This window comes from Thamnophis sirtalis, unplaced genomic scaffold (genome assembly GCF_051295495.1).
Source record: "Thamnophis sirtalis isolate CommonGarterSnake01/CBP01778 unplaced genomic scaffold, rThaSir2_p1.2 scaffold_9, whole genome shotgun sequence".
Classification (NCBI taxonomy): Eukaryota; Metazoa; Chordata; class Lepidosauria; order Squamata; family Natricidae; genus Thamnophis; species Thamnophis sirtalis.
The window spans coordinates 15573386-15592187 of record NW_028261389.1 but is presented as its reverse complement, the minus strand read 5'-3'; the positions used below and the strand labels follow the sequence as shown (position 1 = coordinate 15592187).

Sequence of the window (18802 nt, the reverse complement as noted above, 5' to 3'; positions counted from 1 at the left end):
ATCTTGATTCTATCCCTCTGTTTATGCATCCTAGAACTGTGTTGGCTTTTTTGGCAGCTGCTGCACACTGCTGGCTCATATTTAAATGGTTGTCCACTAGGACTCCAAGATCCCTTTCATAGTTACTACTGTTGAGCAAGGTACCACCTATACTGTACCTGTGCATTTCGTTTTTGTTGCCTAAATGTAGAACCTTACTCTTTTCACCATTGAATTTCATTTTATTAGATAGTGCCCAATGTTCAAGTTTGTCAACATCCTTCTGTATCTTAAGCCTGTCTTCTGGATTGTTGGCTATTCCTGCCAGCTTGGTGTTATCTTCAAATTTGATAAGTTCCCCATTTATTCCCTCATCCAAATCCTTGATGCAGATGTTGAAGAGTACTGGGCCCAAAACAGAGCCTTGGGGTGCTCCGCTGCATACTTCCCTCCATGAAGATGCAGTTCCATTGAGGACTACATGTTGAGTGCGGTTGGTCAGCCAGTTACAAATCCATCTGGTGGTGATGCTGTCTAACCCACATTCTTCTACCTTATCTAGTAGTAGGTTATGGTCTACCTTATCAAATGCCTTACTGAAATCCAAGTAAACTATATTGACGGCATTCCTCTGGTCCACTAATTTTGTCACATTATCAAAGAATGCAATAAGATTAGTCTGGCATGATCTGTTTTTGATTCTCTAGTTATGTGTTCCAGGACTGAGAGCTGGGACTTACACAGATCCTGGAATTTTGCTCAGGCTGAATCTTCGGCAGCAAGCACTGATTTAATCTTTCAGAATCTTCAGAGGTGTCTGGGATAGTGAAGATTATCATCTCTAATTACATGCCTGGGAGCAATGCTTTACAAGCTAATAACAATTTTCATGCTTCACATGAGCATATCGCCTGTTAAGTGAAAGATAGGAAGGATCAGAAATTTTCTAACTTCAAGCATTCCCTTGGGGGTGGGGGGTTGTCTTTGCTGACATTACAATTCATAAAAGATTTTGCATCTCCATTAGTATGCAAAAAAAATAAATACCTGAGTCTGTTTTATGTTTCAAAACTTGAGAGCATTATAAGGGACTTTTGATCCATTTTCCTTATTTCTGGGAGAATACTGTAGTGGCATTTCCACATCTTCTGGCTTTAAATAGAACAGAATAACAGAGTTGGCAGGGATCTTGAAGGTCTTCTAGTCCAACCCCCTGCTTAGGTAGGAAACCCTACACCACTTCAGACAAATGGATATCCAACATCTTCTTAAAAATGTCCAGTGTTGGAGCATTCACAACTTCTGGAGGCAAGTTGTTGCACTGATTAATTGTTCTAACTGTCAGGAAATTTCTCCTTAGTTCTAAGTTGCTTCTTTCCTTGATTAGTTTCCACCCATTGCTTTCTGTCCTACCTTCAGGTGATTTGGAGAATAGTTTGACTCCCTCTTCTTTGTGGCAGCCCCTGAGATATCGGAACAGTGCTTTCATGTCACCCCTAGTCCAAATGTTATGACAATAATAAAAGCTGAGTGACCTTAGTTATTTCTATTCAAAGAGAAAAGCTTGAAAAAGCCATTCTTATTAAAATTTGCAGTGGGTTCAAGTTTAATTCTATCAATATCGCATGGCACTGTCCAGTCCCGGGCAACACTGAGACCCTACTTCCATTCCCCTCCCTTCCCTAGAATGCTACTAGTGGCCACTGCCTCTTGGATTCTCTTTGTAGCCCGTTTTCTGACTAAGGATATACTGGCATCAGAAGAAATGGTAGCTAAATGGTTGCTTTGCTTCAATTAGCTGTTTAACATATTATGGCTTGTCTGGCACCCAGAGCCATCATCTGCCTTACTTGCACCATCAACTATATTACACAACCAAATGAGAGGACAGGGAGCACAGGACCAACCACGGATACTCACAAGAAGCCCAAAGAACAATGGAAGACAGAGGCAGTGGTGCTACATCTAGGCAGTGTTGCCTGCAGGGTATGTCAGAATTTTCAAGATGCTGGATATGGTAGTGACCCAAACCCATCTCTGTTTTTACATGCATCAAGATTGCACACTTGTGCAACAGTGTGGGGTGTGTATTGTGACACCTAGCTATCATCTTGCAGGTTTTGACTCCTACTTGTAGATGGCCCTGCATCTGGGTAGGGCATGAGTCAGTGGTGGGATTCAAATTTTTTTACTACTGGTTCTGTAGATGTGGCTTTGTGGGCGTGGTGTGGGCGTGGTATGGGCATGGCAGGGGAAGGTTACTGCAAAATCCCCATTCCCTTCCCACTCCAGAGGAAGGATACTGCAAAATCCCCATTTCTTCCCAATCAGCTGGGACTTGGGCGGCAGAGAATTGATGGGGGTGGGGCCAGTCAGAGGTGGTATTTACTGGTTCTCTGAACTACTCAAAATTTCCACTACCGTTTCTCCAAAACTGGTCAGAACCTGCTGAATACCACCTCTGGCATGAGTCCTAGTAGCCTTGCCAGGATAGGATGTATGGTTTCTGGAAGAGTCCCTACTTCCAGGAATGCCTTTATTGTTTTCATTCATAATATTTAGGTGATATAGTGCAGGGGTCCCCAACCCCTGGTTTGTGGACTGGCATCGGACCAGAAACCAGGCCGTGCAAACAAGCAAAGCCCCATCCGTGGGATGAAGGCAGCACATGAAACCACACACCCTCCAGTCGACAGAAAAACCTCTCTCCATGGAACCGGTCCTTGGTGCCCAAAGGTTTGGGGGCCATTGATATAACACAATGCACCGCAAGTATTCAGGATGCTCCAAACATCTTACAGTATTGCAGAAATTCTTACAATTGCCAGGAAAATAAATCCTCATGTTATGAATAGGAAAATGGGTGAATTTGCACATCATGCTATAATATGGTTACTATAATTCAGGTTTCTTGACTAACTTGTAGTTTAGCTAAACCATGTGTAGCTGGGTTCCCATATAATGCTTGGATTGGTTTAGAAACCACAAAGCTGGCTTCTCCCCAATATGGTAAACCACATTATGGCTCATTGCAGAGTATAAGCCCTATTGTTATTAGTCTGACTAAAAGAGATTTTTGCATACATACATACATGCATGCATGCATGCATGCATACATACATACATACACACACACACACACACACACACACACACACACACAATGTTTCCATGTTTTTATCAAAATTCGGTTTCATAAAAGACACCGTCACCTGAAACAAATTCTAGCATTGAGAGATTTATTTTGTCCTGGATAATAGGGCTTTGCAAACTTGGAAATTAATTTGGGGGAAAAAACATGCTTCTGGGTATGTCCCCAAGGAAGTCATAAAAATCAAGATGAGATTTGTGACTTGTAGTGAAAACACCACTTTTTTTTACACAGTACCAGTGGTGGGATTCAATTTTTTTATTACCAGTTCTGTGGGCGTGGCTTGGGCGTGGCATGGCTTGGGGGTATGGCTTGGCTTGGTGGGCGTGGCAGGGGAAGGATACTGTAAAATCTCCATTCCCTTCCCACTCCAGAGGAAGGATCTGCAAAATCCCAATTTCTTCCCGATCAGCTGGGACTTGGGAGGCAGAGAATAGAGGTGGGGCCAGTCAGAGGTGGTATTTACTGATTCTCCGAACTACTCAAAATTTCCGCTACCAGTTCTCTAGAACTGGTCAGAACCTGCTGAATACCACCTCTGCACAATACACATATTAAAAAGTGGTGGAACTTTGAAGGCATGGTTGCAGCTGTCATCCCAAATTTTTTAGAGTCAAGAGATGCATTGAGTAGTTGAGATCCTATGTCAGCACAGCACCTCCCTGCTGGTTGATGTAACAAGCTCAGCTTAAGAAGAAAAGATGCCTCTATTTTAAGAGTCCCATTGAGAGCCTTTATTGAGACTTGGGGATCACAATAAAGGGGTTTTCCCTGAGTGACTTTTTGTTTGTTTGTTTCACTGGATATTTGATTTCAATTTTTGTGTTCTGCTGCTATATGTTGTTACGTGTTAACTTTGTTCCTGCCTATCTAAGTAGCAGAACTTAGCTGATCCTGAAAAGCTAAGCAGATCTGACCTGCATTCATTTCTGGAAGGCGGATTGCCAGGAAAATCCAGAGTTGTCATCTAAATGTGATGATGAAAAATAAAATTCCACCAGAAGTCAATCTCAAATTTTTTGTGCAATGAATCAAGGAAACAATGGCCATGGACAATGGGCATGAAGTCTCTTCAAACCAAGGTTGACTTAAGGGTCAACCTTTTTATTGCTAGATTTTGTTGCATCTTTTCACCTGTGTTTATGAGCTATCTTGGGCTCTCCAAAACGAAAGGAACAAATGTTTGCATTATTAAAACGAGAAAGTCTAACTAATTCCAGGTTTCTACACATGAGGGTGAGAATAACCTCAGAATATTCCCCTTGTCCATCTCCCTCTCAATAGAACAGAAATCCTTGCAAAAGAAGATAACCATAATCATTTATCCTTCAGAGCAAGGGACTGGCAGATAAGCACTTCAATTTTTTTTTTAGAAATTACATTGTGGAGTCTGCATCAAGGAATCCACAATTCAACCCTGAGTTATGTACAGTGTATTTCCTTCAGTTAGAGAAATTGTATCACTATGGTGAAGTTTAGTAGTTGGTTTAGTAGTTGAGAAGACTGAACAAAGAAATATGAATTCACTCATTATGTTTCCCCTTTTTGATACTAGCCATTTAGAATATACATCTTCCACCAATTTAATTCAATAAAAGTGTATGTTGTTCTATGGCTAAAGAGACATGCAAACTGATAAACCTGGGTAGAGAAGGAAGAAATCTGCTTGCTCATTATCATGCTTTCTTTGAAAATAAAAATAATTAAATTCACAATTTATAGAGATATTTCCATTAGTGGTCAATGATTCAGTAAGATGAAAAATGAGATATTTTTGGCAGTATGTGTTGGGACAGGCCTGTGAGCGCAGTGTAAATGAATTATTTTCTGACCCTATTTGTCCAGAGGAATTTGATTGGGGACATGATGTTTTATGTACGTTTTAGTGTTTTCATTGCATATTTGCTCTTGTTTAGTGACTTGATAATCTTAACACGTAAAATTAGACTTGATTCTGCTTGGAAGCAAGCAACATGTACGTTCATGGGCATGTTGATCAGCAGACATACATTGATATACTTGAAGTATTATAAAAATAATCTAGCGGGACACACTGGCTCAGTGGCTAAGACACTGAGCTTGTCGATCAGAAAGGTTAGCAGTTTGGTGGTTCGAATCCCTAGCGCTGCATAACGAACTGAGCTCCTGTTATTTGTCCCAGCTTCTGCCAACCTAGCAGTTCGAAAGCATGTAAAATGCAAGTAGAAAAATAGGGACCACTTTGGTGGGAAGGAAACAGCGTTCCGTGCGCCTTTGGCGTTTAGTCATGCCGGCCACATGATCACGGAGACATCTTCGCTCAGCGCTGGCTCTTCGGCTTTGAAACAGAGCACCGCATATGTGCAAGGAGAACCTTTACCTTTATCTTTTGCCTTTAAAATAATCTATTTTTTAAAATAAATCCTCACAAGCCTGTGGAGCCAGGACATCCACAGGGAAGTCAAAAAATTAAGTCAAAAAGTTAAGTTGATGGTAATAGAAGTGCAATAGAAGTCTGGTCCTTTCCATAGTCATTGTGCATTTACAAAAGGTGGTGGGTTTGATTGCATTGTTGCAGCTGCCATTTTAACTTTTCTGACCTTTTCAGCCTTTCTGGTTATCTCTGCTCAAAATAACCATCATGTCTGCCAAGCTCTGACTTCAGAGTACTTTAGCATCCCAGCAGATACAAAGTAGATTTGCTCACACAACCTGCTTGCCTGATCAGATAAAGATGTAATGGCTGCATTTCCAAAACATATCAAGCTTCAGATAATTCTAACCTTAGTTAGCTTTTGTTTTTCTATTCTTTTTTTTTTCCTGTGTGTATCTTACATGCTGTGAAAACCCAGCTCGTTAGGTTAATTCATAATACAGATACGTCATACAGATCCAGAAAACGAGTTGATTCATTAGACAGGCTAAATGTATTGCATGGAAGTTACCAAAGTATCTGTATGACAAAAGTGTCATGAATAGATACGTTTTCCATACCCGTGATTTTCCATTATGCATTCATCTCCTATGAGTGCCTGCTCCTCAATCAAGCCTTGATAACATAAATTTAAGCAAGGCATTCACAGAAAACTCTGGCCACGTTAAGTGGCAGGTGCAGAGAGAATTCAGCTATGGAGCCTTTGGTTATAAAATCTGGACATCCATCTTGCTTTTATGCATTAATAGGACAGAATCAGGACTTAAGGACACAGGGAACATTTCGGTGAGAAGTTTATTCCTGCAGCTCCTCCTACTATTGTTAATACCCCACTTTCTGATTTCTAAAATATGCCATGAGACCTAACACAAGAAATCCAGAAAAATATCACAACAAAATAACATATCTGGTGCAAAAAGTATCGGTAATAAAATCAATTCGGTGAAACAATTCATCATCCTATCAAGCTCCTGTCAAATGCTTTATGAAAAGTATATCTTAACTGCATAGCAGAAAGTCGCCGAGGAGGCCAGATACACACTTCTCAAAACAGCAGTTGCATAGCTTTGGCGAGGTGACTGAAATGCCACTTAACTCCTTGATCTATCCCAGGTGGTGGGGAATATAGAGAAAGACCTCTGCCATTGACGTAAGCTCTCTGTTAGGAGGACAATGCAGGTGATGAGTAGACGGTTGGCCTTAACAGGCGAAATAATCACTATTCTGCCAACCCTGCTACCAGCTCAGGAATATATTGAAGTGTGAGTGTGTGTGTGTGTGTGAGAGAGAGAGAAAGGGAGAGAGGGAGGGGGGATATATGGTGCTAATACAAAATAATGTGCTCACCTAGTCACAAAAAGTCTGTTTATGATTTCTTCACACTGGAAACAGCTTCTGGGATTGAATGTGAAGGATGAGCTATGTGGTGTTATGCTAAAACTTTATGGAAGCAAGGAGCAACCAAAATCTAGCCTTGTATGATGTCGCTTGTGGGCGAAGGACATCCCTGCTTTGATTGCATGTGTCATGATTATTTTACTTGCAAAAAAGGAAGCTGCGTGCAAGCTGCGATTGGAAGAAGCAGATCAAAGGCTTGAGAGGCAAACCTTTGTGATGGAATAGGGCAGGGGTGCCCAAACTTGGCAACTTTAAGACTTGTGGACTTCAACTTCCAGAATTCTCCAGCCAGCTCTGCCAGCTCTGCTGGCTGGAGAATTCTGGGAATTGAAGTCCACAAGTCTTAAAGTTGCCAAGTTTGGGCACCCCTGGCATAAGGGTCTCCTGCTTGAGTCCAAGCAGGAGGTTGGACTAGAAGACCTCTGAGGTCCCTCCCAAACCTTGGATTCTACATTACTGTTACTGCCCTGTCAGGATTCAGAAGTGCTCTAGAAAAGATGCACCGTGTCTTTCCTTCCATTCCCGAGGCCATCGAAAAGATGAATGTGAGAAACTGGCTCTGTTGAGAAATGTTAGCCTTCAGTGGGAGGTGAGGGAATAGCAAAGCAGCTGTTGCAGAGCGGCAAGAGGGAAAATCCGTACGACGGTGTCATCGTCAAGCGAGCAACCTAAAATGTGGGAATCATCTCAATAGGGGCAGGATTTCTTGTAAGCCTCCCCGTGCCAAGAAACCGAGACCTGATTTGCCGTGGGAACGGATCTCAAGAAGAGGGGTAACTCAGAGCATCCCTTTCAAAAGCCAATGTGCTTCTTCAGCCCAGCTGCACCGGTGTGGGGCCAGTGGCTTCAAAGCCGGTTGTAATATTTATAGCTTAGTCAAAATCTGGCTGTGGTTTTTTCGGGGGGGGGGGGATAAAAGAGGCAAAGCGAGGGGCAGGCATTTCCTAATACCTCTGGGGTGGGGTGGGGTGGGGTGGGGGAACAGACGGGCTCATTCCACAACTCTCAACTCCTTTGCCCAGCCATTCAGAGCAGCTGCCTAAGTCTCTGTGGCTGGCAGCTTAACTCCTCTTCTGCTTCCTGTGGGGTAGGAGAGTTAAATAGGACACAGATTCTGAGACTTAGGAGTCTGTTTGCCCGGGGGAAGAGAACGAGGCAGAGAAGAGGAGAGGAAGTAAGGTGGAAATTGGCCAGAGCCCAGGTAAGCACTCCTGTTTGGGCTTGACGAAAATAGAAAGAGGAAGCCTGAAGGGCTTTTTTGGGGGAGGGGGGGAGGGAGGGGCTTTTCGGAGCTTCGGACTCAGGTGCCTGAGCCGCGGCAGAAGTTCAGGCTTTGCCTTTGGGAAGAAGTCCAAGGACAGATGCCAACTCGATTTTATTCCATTTTTTGCAGAAGGTGGCGTAGATCTGTGTGTCTTTGTGTGTGCACAGGCATGTGCTGTATTAAGACGGGGGGGGGGGGATGGACGGACGGGCAGGGTTAAAAACAACCTTCTCTCTTTGTAAATGTTCTTAAAACGCTCCCCCCCCTCAGTGCTCTTGAGTCGGATCATCCTCCCCCCCCCCTCCAACAGTTTCCAGAGATCGCAAACCAAACGCTCTCCCTGCCGTGGGGGGGTTTGGGAGGATTTGATTGCCCATCAGAATAAACAAATGAGAGGAAGGAGGGAGGGAGGGAAGGAGGAGGGGAAGGGAGAGCTGTGGATCCAGCTTGTAGGCATATTCCACAAATTGGGAAAAAAAGTAAGACCCACAGGAGGATATTTTCTGTTCTGATTCGTTAGAGGAAGAAAGGAGAAAGGGTGATGTGTGTGTGATCCTTTTTGATTGGGAATTATTGCCCATTAAGAGCCAACTCTGCCTTGCCAAACTGCCCCCTGGGTGAACCTGGAGGAGCAGCAGGAAATGTAGATAGAAGGTGCTTTCCTTCTCTCGCTTTTGGTACCTGAAGGGCAGGGGAGGACCTGTTGTGGTGATGCCTCACACAAGCATCAGAGGACCAAAAACCATGACCATCAAGCGGGGGGGGGGGGCTTCTCCTTAGGGCACACGGAGACTTATGTTCTCCCCACACATCTCCTTTGGATCAAAATGTAATTAAATCCTACCACCCCCTCAACCTCCTTTCATTATTTTGCTCTTCAGCTGCTGCATTATTAGGATTTCTACACAAATTCCTTCCCTCTCTCTTCCCCCTCCATCCGCCTCTCTCCTCCCCTCCCCCCCAGCATCTCAGATGCAGGGATTACATCTCCTTGTCATGGAGGGAGAGAGAGAGAGAGAGAGAGAGAGGGAGGGGGGAGAAGGGAAATTTGTCAGTGCAAAGGCGCCCATAGCCACACTAATTTTATTTATTTGCTTCCCTTCCCCCCACCGACTGCAGAGCACTGATTTCAGCAAGTCAAACAGTGTATATACAGCAACCCCACAAGCTGAGCCTAGAGGAGTTCCTATGTTAGGTGACAGATTGGGATCTCATTAGGGCTTTAGTCTTTGAACTTTTTATGAACACTGGGAATTTATGAAGCGTTATCTCCATAAACCTTGCACCGGCTTTACACATCAGATGCATTCTTGGCTTCCCCCTCTTTTCTACTTGATGACCGTATGCTGATGGCAACTAAATATTTTGAAGAGCATTGGCAGTGACGTGAACGTTCTGCAATAATCCCAGCAAGTCCTCACTCAATATTTTTGGCTATGAAATACTGAAAGAGCTGATCATGGGTCTATCAAACTCAATGTAGTCTATGCACGTAAGATAAGCCTTTCTCAACCCCCACCAAGAAACCGGGTTGAATGTGAGTCCTCCCGTACACACAGCACATGTTTGGCATAGTCAGTGTGAACTAACCCTGGAGAGACATCTAAGACCATAAACAACAGAATGCTTTCCTCTGATCCAATCAGTAGTTGCACATTTAGGAAGCCAAGAAGGTCACAGTTGAAGGTTTTGCTTTCAGGCTGGTTAAAAGGCTCATTGGAATACAGTAAACATAACCATGCAAAGGATCAACCTTGGTCTGAACATACAGTAGGCATAGCAGGGAAATTCCCATGTCTCCTAAACTAATTTTTACCGCTTCCCACTGTGCGAACAGATAACTGTCAAAAGTTCTTCAGTTAATACCAGAATAGTGGACAAAAGCTACTTCAGATCTTTCTGTGCGATCAATTTCTTCCTCCCAATAAAGTCATTTTGGTTCCATTTTGGTGCCTGTAACCTACAGAATTTTTCCTCAGGATTGCATGTTTGTCCCAAGGACAGTGTTATAGGATGGTGAGTTGACAAATGTAAGAGCACTTTCTTCAAATTTATTGAAGTTGCACTTTTGGTATAAAATGTGATGGTTTAATAAATGTATACTAGATGCCTGATAACCAAAATGGAGGTCTAAACTTTTCCAACCATTTTCATTCACAAATCTTGTATTAAATTGTTTAAAAACATTTGGTGGGTAGGTCGTACACTTGACCATGCTTACAAACTCCCCGTAATACCTCACTGTATTATGTAGTCATTTTTAAAGCAGAAAATACCTTGGGCAGTAAAATTCACTAATCCTGTTTGTTGTTTAAATATATCCTCCTGTACTTAATGTGAATGTGCGACAAAAAATTTTGAGAGGATAATATTCTCTTGAACTGAATACCTAATACATGGAATTTGACAACTGGGCAATGTAAAATGATTCTCTGTGCCTTTACTATGGCTGAAAGACTGATTCTGCAACATTGGAAATATAAATATATAGCCCCATTTACTCAGTGGACTGAAGAATTACACTTTACAAGAGCCAAGGTGGCGCAGTGGTTAAATGCAGCACTGCAGGCTACTGCTAGATCAGCAGGTCAGCGGTTCAAATCTCACTGGCTCAGGGTTGACTCAGCCTTCCATCCTTCCGAGGTGGGTAAAATGAGGACCCAGATTGTTGGGGGCAATATGCTGACTCTCTGTAAACCGCTTAGAGAGGCCTGAAAGGCCTATGAAGCGGTATATAAGTCTACTGCTATTACTTGCCATCTATGAGTGGATTGCCTATAGACACGGATTTTGTATGGACAATATAATGAAATAGGGAACTCATTTTTACAAATTACAGTAGGTTAAAAAAGACTGATAGTTATATAAATGTATTAAAAGTGAATATAGATTACTTGAATAATATTTACATTTGATAAAAGCCAAGTACCACTCACTCATCATAAAATCTCCAGAACCATAAACCCTACAAACTTGAAATTTGGCAGATATGTCCCTCTTGGCTTCTAGGTGCTAGTTAAGAAAGATTTTTTCAAAATGACCATGAGATCATTAGTATTTCTTATACAGTAATTAACATGCTGTGATGCTAAGGAGTTCTACTCCCCCTCCCCACCTGAAAAGAACTCTGTTCAAACTGCCAGTTGCCTTATATTAACACACTCTGATGCTAAGGAGTTAGACATTCTACTCCCCCTCCCCTACCTGAAAAGATCTCTGTTCCATCTGCCAGTTGCCTCACATTCCCTTACCTCAGTTCAAACTGGCAGACATTCCACTCCTTTACTCAGGAGCGGTCTAGGGCTCTTTACAGTACTAAACGTCGGTACCTCACCAAAATGTCTACGCCTTCCACCTATGGAACTGCTTCCGGACTCAAGGTGGTGGGAGCTTATGTGTTTCAATCACCGACCAACACTATGTGTTTCAATCACAGACCATCACTAAGCCAACAATTGTGAACTGAATTTCTTCTGCATAGCCAAATCACATAGATTCGTCACGAAGCACGGGTATTCAGCTAGTAGAATTATAACTGTATAATATTTATTCTACTTTGTTTCTTTCCCTTTTTCTTCTCTTGTATTTTTTCATGTTTTTAAACAGTATATACATAGTTTTGTATGTATTATAATTGTCTTTGTGCTTTGCTTCTTTTCTTTTTTTTCTGTTTTTTTTAGAAAGCACATAAATAAATAATAAATAAATAAGCATATTCTCCCTTTCATTCTTCACCTTAGCTTGCTTTCCTTCTTCAGCGGCAATGGAGGAGTACCTTCAAAATGGTGCTTCGTTCTTTGGCTGGGTAACGATTTCCCAGAACGATTGCTTATAATTGCTGTCCAAAGCCGGCATTCAATAAATACTCCAGCATCATTTAGAAGGCACTTTCTACCATTGGCCCAAGGATTTAAACCTAAAGAATAGAGCACATGGCTGCCTTGCAGCCCATAGTCTTGGGCTCCCCCACCCCCTTGCTTCATCCCTTGGTCCATATCTTCAACACATTTGGTCACTAGGAAACGTGCAGAACAAAGGAGGGAGCAAGTAAAAGACGAACGGCTTCCCCCACCTCTAAGTTATTCATTGCCTTAGGGTTGTAGGGATAGCAATACCACTTCCTCCAGCCTCCACTTGGATACAAGCATCACATCACCTGTAAGGAGACTGGGCCTTGGAGTGGATGTGGTGCTCATTGCAGTCCTAGGGGCTTCTACAGGGTTTTATGTGGCTCATTCTCTTTGTCTTCTCTTAAGCCCAGTCTGTGGCTGTGATGCCAGTAGGGAAGAAGCAAATGGACAAACTTCCTTCTTTTTTTTCCTTCTAGCGCTCTCTGTTGCCATAGCCTGGGGAGGTATTAATGCCTGAGCATTCTCATCACTGGGGACCCATCTGAGCACTTTGGCTTGGAGTCAAGAGATCTCTACTGATGTCTCCTGATCTGCTGATGTTCTGCGGGTACCACTAAAAAAGTCCTCACTTTGAATGTCAGATTCCATCAATAGGTTCTCTCCCAGATACCTGATAATCATATGATTTTTTTGCTCTGCTTTTATCTTCCAGATTAGCCAAATTTCTGTTCAGACCTCCGGGTATATGTGCCAGTTTCTCTGGCAAGAACAAACGCCATGGGGAAAACAGTAAACATTGTGTTGTCTCTGAGTGGTGGCTACTGGTGGAGCGAAAGACTTTCTTTGAGATGGAGAAAAACTAGCTGTAAGTATTATTGGAAATGTTTGCAAAGAGACCAGTGGCTACTTTTTAGATGATAGTAAAGGAAAAAAAATAGCCTGGTTTTATAGTAATAACAAACAGTATCCAGACCTTATATTCTTTGGGACTTTGCACAGATTCTGTAAAATGTGACATTAGAGAAAGGAGCTGCAGAATTCTTGCCTGAATGAATTAGAGGGAGAGAAAACAATATGTGCAACAGGCATGTTCTATCACCTTTCATAATGATGTTATTTTTAAAACATTTACTGGGCCATTTCACCAGTACTCAATATTTTGCTCCATTAATAAGAAAAAGCATTAGCCCTATACATTTTCACTATAGAAGAGAATGCCTAATTTCAGGAAAAGGCTAAATGCATCATTTTTATGATAATGATGAATATCCAGTAATTGAAATATCATAAATTCTATGTGGTACCTACTCTCTATGTTCACAAGCCATTCAAATTAAATAGCTAGTTCTAAGGAACTGTATATAATATTTTTTAATATGTAAAAAAGCTTTTTTGCTTACATTTTTTTTTATATGTGAAATACCAAAATAACACTTGGTATCACTTATGACCAAAAAGGCAGTGATATCACTTTATAATTTGTGAGGTCAAAGAAATTATTTACAAGCTAAAGAAAAGTAAGTCAACAGTAATAGCACTGGTGGGTCCCATCAAATATTTTCAAGCATTCTACGTTTCCTTTTGCAACACAATCACCTCCAAATTAGTTTTATGTTATTTACAGACTTATAATGAGTTCCAGCTAGAACATCAAATCTAAGTGCTGTTCCTCAAAGTGATGTTAACATGCATTCTTCCACTTCTTGTGTCAGCAGAAAAGTATAGCAATAACACTTAGATTTATATACTGCTTCATATTGCGTTTTCCCCAAAATAAGACAGGGTCTTATTTTCTTTTGAACCCCAAAATAATTACTTGGCCTTATCTTTGGGGAGGTCTTATTATTTTTGAGGTGCAGGAGGTGGCAAGCGTGGTCACCTCATGGCTGCTGCTGTGTTGCAATATTTTCGGGGAGGTCTTATTTTGGGGGGAGGTCTTATTTCATTGCATGTGCTCAAAAGCCTGATTATAAATCTGGGGAGGTCTTATTTTCGGGAAAACAGGGTAGTGCTTTACAGCACTCTCTAAACTGTTTATAGAGTCAGCATATTTCCCCCAACAAAGTTAGTTGACATAAACTGCATTGCTCCTGTGGCCAAACTTAATGTACTTTAGCAAGAAGACTGACATATGATGATGTTCAGACAAATTTAATGGGCAGTTTTAGGACAGCAGTTGGTGGATTCCCTCATGTTTTATTCATTTATTTTATTAAATTTGTTTTCCACCCATCTCATTGCAAAGTGACGCTGTCATTACCTGTCAGTGGCAAAAACAACCACTAGTTTTGTGTGCTGAAGGGTTACCAGTTAGATGGCTGTCTGGGACACAGCGTTTGACTGACAAAAAGGTATTTTACTCAGCCTGTCAGTTGGGTTATTTATGAATATGGTTCTTGAACACTTCTGAAAGAGATCAAGACTGTTAGTTTAAACAACAGTTTGGTAATCTTCTGGAAGAACGCCAAACCCATGCCTAAAAAATCAACCTAGCTGATAGGGCAGTTGCTTGCTGAGGGGCAGACACTGAAGTGGGTGAGAGTACGCTGATGGAGCCCTGTGCCTGGCCTTGTGCTCTAAACTTGAAAGCCATGTTTAAGAAAACTTACTTAGCACTCTTTCAAAGCAGTGCTTGTCCATGAAAAAAGTTCGTTTCAAAGCGTTTATGAAAATTAATCGTTCAGGATCCTATACTCTAAACCAGGGGTGTCAAACTCGATTTCATTGAGGGCATCATCAGAGTTGTGTTTGACCTTGGGGGGGGGGGCAGGGGGGGCATGGTCAGCTTGAGGTCAATTGTGTCGGGGATGCCTGTGGTGGCCCAAGTGGCTTGCCTGTGAAAACGGGCTCCCAAGCTCCATTTTCACTGGCAGAGGCACCATCGGCTGGTCTGCTGTTTTCAGGGCTGCCCTGCAGGCCAGATCTAAGCACCCTGCGGGCCAGATCCAGCCAGTGGGCTTTGAGTTTGACACCCCTGCTCTAAATTAAAATATGGAGGATAGTATGGAGGATCTACCGAGGTGTCTAGTATCTATTGGAAGCTGAGTAGATCCCAGTTGCTGACCAATATCATCAACTACATTGTCAGTGAAGAATTGAAGATGGTGTCCTTACTCAAAATTGTGTTCCCAAGGAAAACATCACTTTAAAACTGGAACAGCTAAACATAAATTTAATCTGCTTCTCTGGCAGGCTGAGGATGAGGCCAAAGTGTCCTTTGAAAATGGTCATCTCTATGCTGTGTTAAAAGGATGGGAAGAGGAATCCAAACCTGAAAATACTTTGTGCCCAATACAGGAAAAGAAGCTTAATAAACTTCAGAGAACTATCAATCTCTGTAGCATGTTATGAGAAAGGTTCATTAATGAGGATGCATGCAGTTAAGCTAAGCAGGGGGTAATGATACTCACCCAAACCTACAACTGGGGGGTCAAGTACAATATGTCAATAAAAGTTGCTGAGAAAATGGTTTCTTTTCACCCAAGAGCCTTCCTTTGTTAAACACCATTGCTTCCTAGATTGCTGTTATCAATTATTTACCCAAAATGCTACTGAGCCCTAGCCTAATTTTATATTTCTGGATCATCTTACCAGAGTCCTGAACATCCTACAAAGTAACATGATCTTTTCTTGACATAAGAGCATACACTATGCTTGACTGTTTCTCTTAAACTATTGTTGCGTATCTATTTCTGGTTTTCATGGGATGCTCTGTTGAACATCCATAAAAAATGTCTTTTGAGATCTTGATACATATATACCTTCTGTCCTTTGCAAACAACCGCATGCCTTACTCATGTTTTTTCTTGGCACTTCTGTTTCCTCAGCAACAAAAGTAATTGAGGTCTTTGCTTTCTCTCTCTTGGCTATCTCTTTCACCAGGACAGTTTTGGTGTATATCTAATTCTTAAGCTGAAATTTTCAGTTGTTTAGAAATAGCAGTGTTGCATTATTTTGAATAATGGTATTTCGAAAGAGTTTCTGTTACAGACTAACAAAAGGAAAGGCATTTGATTAAACGTGCATAGAAGAGAGAAATGCGTTTCTGTGATATATTCTCACCTTTCTCTGTATACAAAAGCATTAAATGTTCTCCCATCATCGGAAATATCACTATATTATTAATATGGTACTTCTGTCAAATGCAAGATGATTTTAATAACACCTGTCACTTTCCCTTCCTTCTTGGTCTGTCAGGCATAATCCTACATTAGAATGAGATGTTCTAAGAGGAATTAAATTCTCTAATCAAATAGAATCAACTATGGTGCCAACAAGATATACAGAATGCATCAAAATATCCCTACTGCTGCTTGTGACCTCTATAATAAGCAGGAAGATAGTTATCAAGACTGCTCTATAGCTTTTTCTAATTTTGATGTGACAGATTAAACCCTATTTTTCTTAGGATACTGGTGTAGGTGCATTAAGTAGTTTTGAACTGAACTCATCATAGAATCATAGCAATGAATTATACATCAATATTCAGTCCCATATTCACTGATTCTAGATTTAGTCTAAATCAAAATTGATATCTTTACAAAAAAAAGGTACTAGTTTCAAGTGCATTTATTAGCTTTTCTTGTAAATAGAATGGTTTTTTTTTCTTGAGTTTTGCCATTCAGTTATGGGAAGCTGATGTGGGATCTTTATTTGTTGGTTGGATACACTTTTAGAATACAGGTATGCTGTATTTTACCTGCAGCAAATGATGCCATGCTTAATATCTTGTGTGCTTATGTAATGTGTTAACCTTTGCTTATGCTAGTTATTCATGATATACTTTTGTAATTGATTAAGTACTGAGGGCTGTTTGGACAGAGGTTGAATTTAGAAGAGATAAACAAAAGATAATAAATAAAACAATTCTTGTAGTCAATCAAATGTATAATAAAGCTCATTGAAAAAAATAGCAACATTGAATAGATAATTTAAGCTCTAAAGTGTATTTTAAGAATATCTAATTAAATATAAGCAAATATTGTATATTCTTTATAAACTCTGTCTAGCAAGTTCTCTTTGATAGCTCTGGATTATCTTCCACATGCTTAATTCCATTGCGTCTAGGATGCTGGACACTGTGGTATCAGGCAGAAAAATCTCTGGGGCTCTATGACCTTTCTTTTTCACAGTGTGAGGATGTTTATTCTTTAGCCCCAGTAGCTCATCAAAAGCTAAAAGGAAGCTCACACTGTGGGAATCCATCTGGCTGCACAAGGATTAATCTGTGAAAAAGCTCATTTGGCTACCATTCAGCTCATAATGCTCCGTTTAAAGAGAAAGAGGGAAGGAAAGAGAGGCATTAAGGCCCACAAGAAACATCCCAGAACACAATGCAGCTGGTTCTAGAACTCGTAGAGCCAAAAGTATTAAAAACCATTCTCCGAGTTAGTAGATGGAATTCTACTGTGATGGGAGACCCTTGCGCATCTGGTTGCCCGATAAGGTAGCATTAACAGGTGAAACTGTGGTTACATGCAGTCATGGAAGATGCTTCAATATATTGTGCTTGGTTTTCCTCTTCTCTTGTGCAGTGTTTGCCTGTTGGCTTTCATTTTGTGCAGCAGAGACCTTCATCACCTGTCCCTCCTCTTGCAAGTGCAACAGTGGTACCCTGGAAGTGGACTGTAGTGGTTTAGGCCTTTCATCTATCCCCTTGGACATTCCAACTAGTACCAGGACCTTCCTCTTCCTTAACAATCAACTCAGCACCTTGTCAGAACAAGCTTTTTCCAATCTTTCTGCTCTCCAGAGACTGGATCTTTCCAACAATTTCTTAGATCAACTTCCTGAGAATGTTTTCAGGGACCTAGTTAATCTTACTGAACTACAGCTGAGGAATAACAGCATCAGAAGTTTGGACAAAGACCTGCTGCAAAACACTGTTCTTTTGCATCAGTTGGATCTCTCCATTAATGGACTTGCTCAAATCCCCTCAGGCATTTTTGATGACCTGCCTTCTCTTCGCTGGCTTTCCCTCAGATCAAACCGCCTGCAGAATTTGGACAGGGTAACTTTTGAGCCATTAATCAGCCTGCAACAATTACACGTGGGAGATAATCCCTGGGAATGTGACTGTAATCTGAGAGATTTTAAATATTGGATGGAATGGTTCTCTTATCGAGGTAGGTACCATTAAAGATTGGTCTAAACTGAGGATTATTCTTTGCTACTTTACTATGGATTACCAGAAAGAAAAAAATAGTTAGACACGGTTGATTCAAATTTCAGATCTTGGATTAGGATAGTCACAGTGCATAATTTGACTTTGTTAATGACATTGTAGTGTTTTGTAGTTGGATTAGGCAGGTATAGCCAAAGCTTAGCCAAAGCCATTCAGCTTTCTGGGAATCAGTTTATTTTCAATGGGTCAAGATGGGGGGGGGGTATTCATTTCAACCATTCTGCAGTTTCTAACCATACTGTTGCAAATGCAGAAGAACTGAACCAAAATCAAAGCTGGGATAAAGCTCAACATTTGAACTTCTGAGACAACAATCTAGTTTTATCACTTGTATGCAAGAGGCTTGAAGCGAAACTTAATCTTGGATTATTTAATAGAGAGTCACTGCTTCAATAGGACCTGACACTGGTCACCTGTAAGCATTTAGATTCTCCATCTTTAAAATGGAGCAGGGGTGAAATATACCAGTTCGGACCAGTTCGCCTGAACTGGTAGTAAAAAAATGCTCCGATGATCAGCTGTGCGACAATCAGCTGTGCCATGCAAAATTACATGGTAGTGC

The 18802-nt window shown here is 41.3% G+C and overlaps 2 protein-coding genes across 3 annotated transcripts in view; one reads left to right on the top strand and one right to left on the bottom strand.

Moving 5' to 3' along the window:
- The window catches only part of CACNA2D4 (calcium voltage-gated channel auxiliary subunit alpha2delta 4), a 191653-nt gene that overhangs the window by 54237 nt on the left and 118614 nt on the right, over positions 1-18802 (bottom strand). The gene's annotated exons all lie outside the window — the stretch shown is intronic.
- LRTM2 (leucine rich repeat transmembrane protein 2) overlaps positions 1-18802 on the top strand; it is a 34559-nt gene that overhangs the window by 10424 nt on the left and 5333 nt on the right. Inside the window, exons 1-3 of one of the 2 annotated variants that reach the window (XM_014055893.2) lie at positions 8012-8142; positions 12769-12921; positions 17591-18181. In XM_014055893.2, coding sequence (XP_013911368.1) covers positions 12834-12921; positions 17591-18181 — 679 coding nt within the window. In that variant the 5' untranslated portion in view covers positions 8012-8142; positions 12769-12833. Of the gene's footprint in view, positions 1-8011; positions 8143-12768; positions 12922-17590; positions 18182-18802 lie in introns of those variants that run through there. The other variant, XM_087722901.1, reaches the window with a different exon arrangement.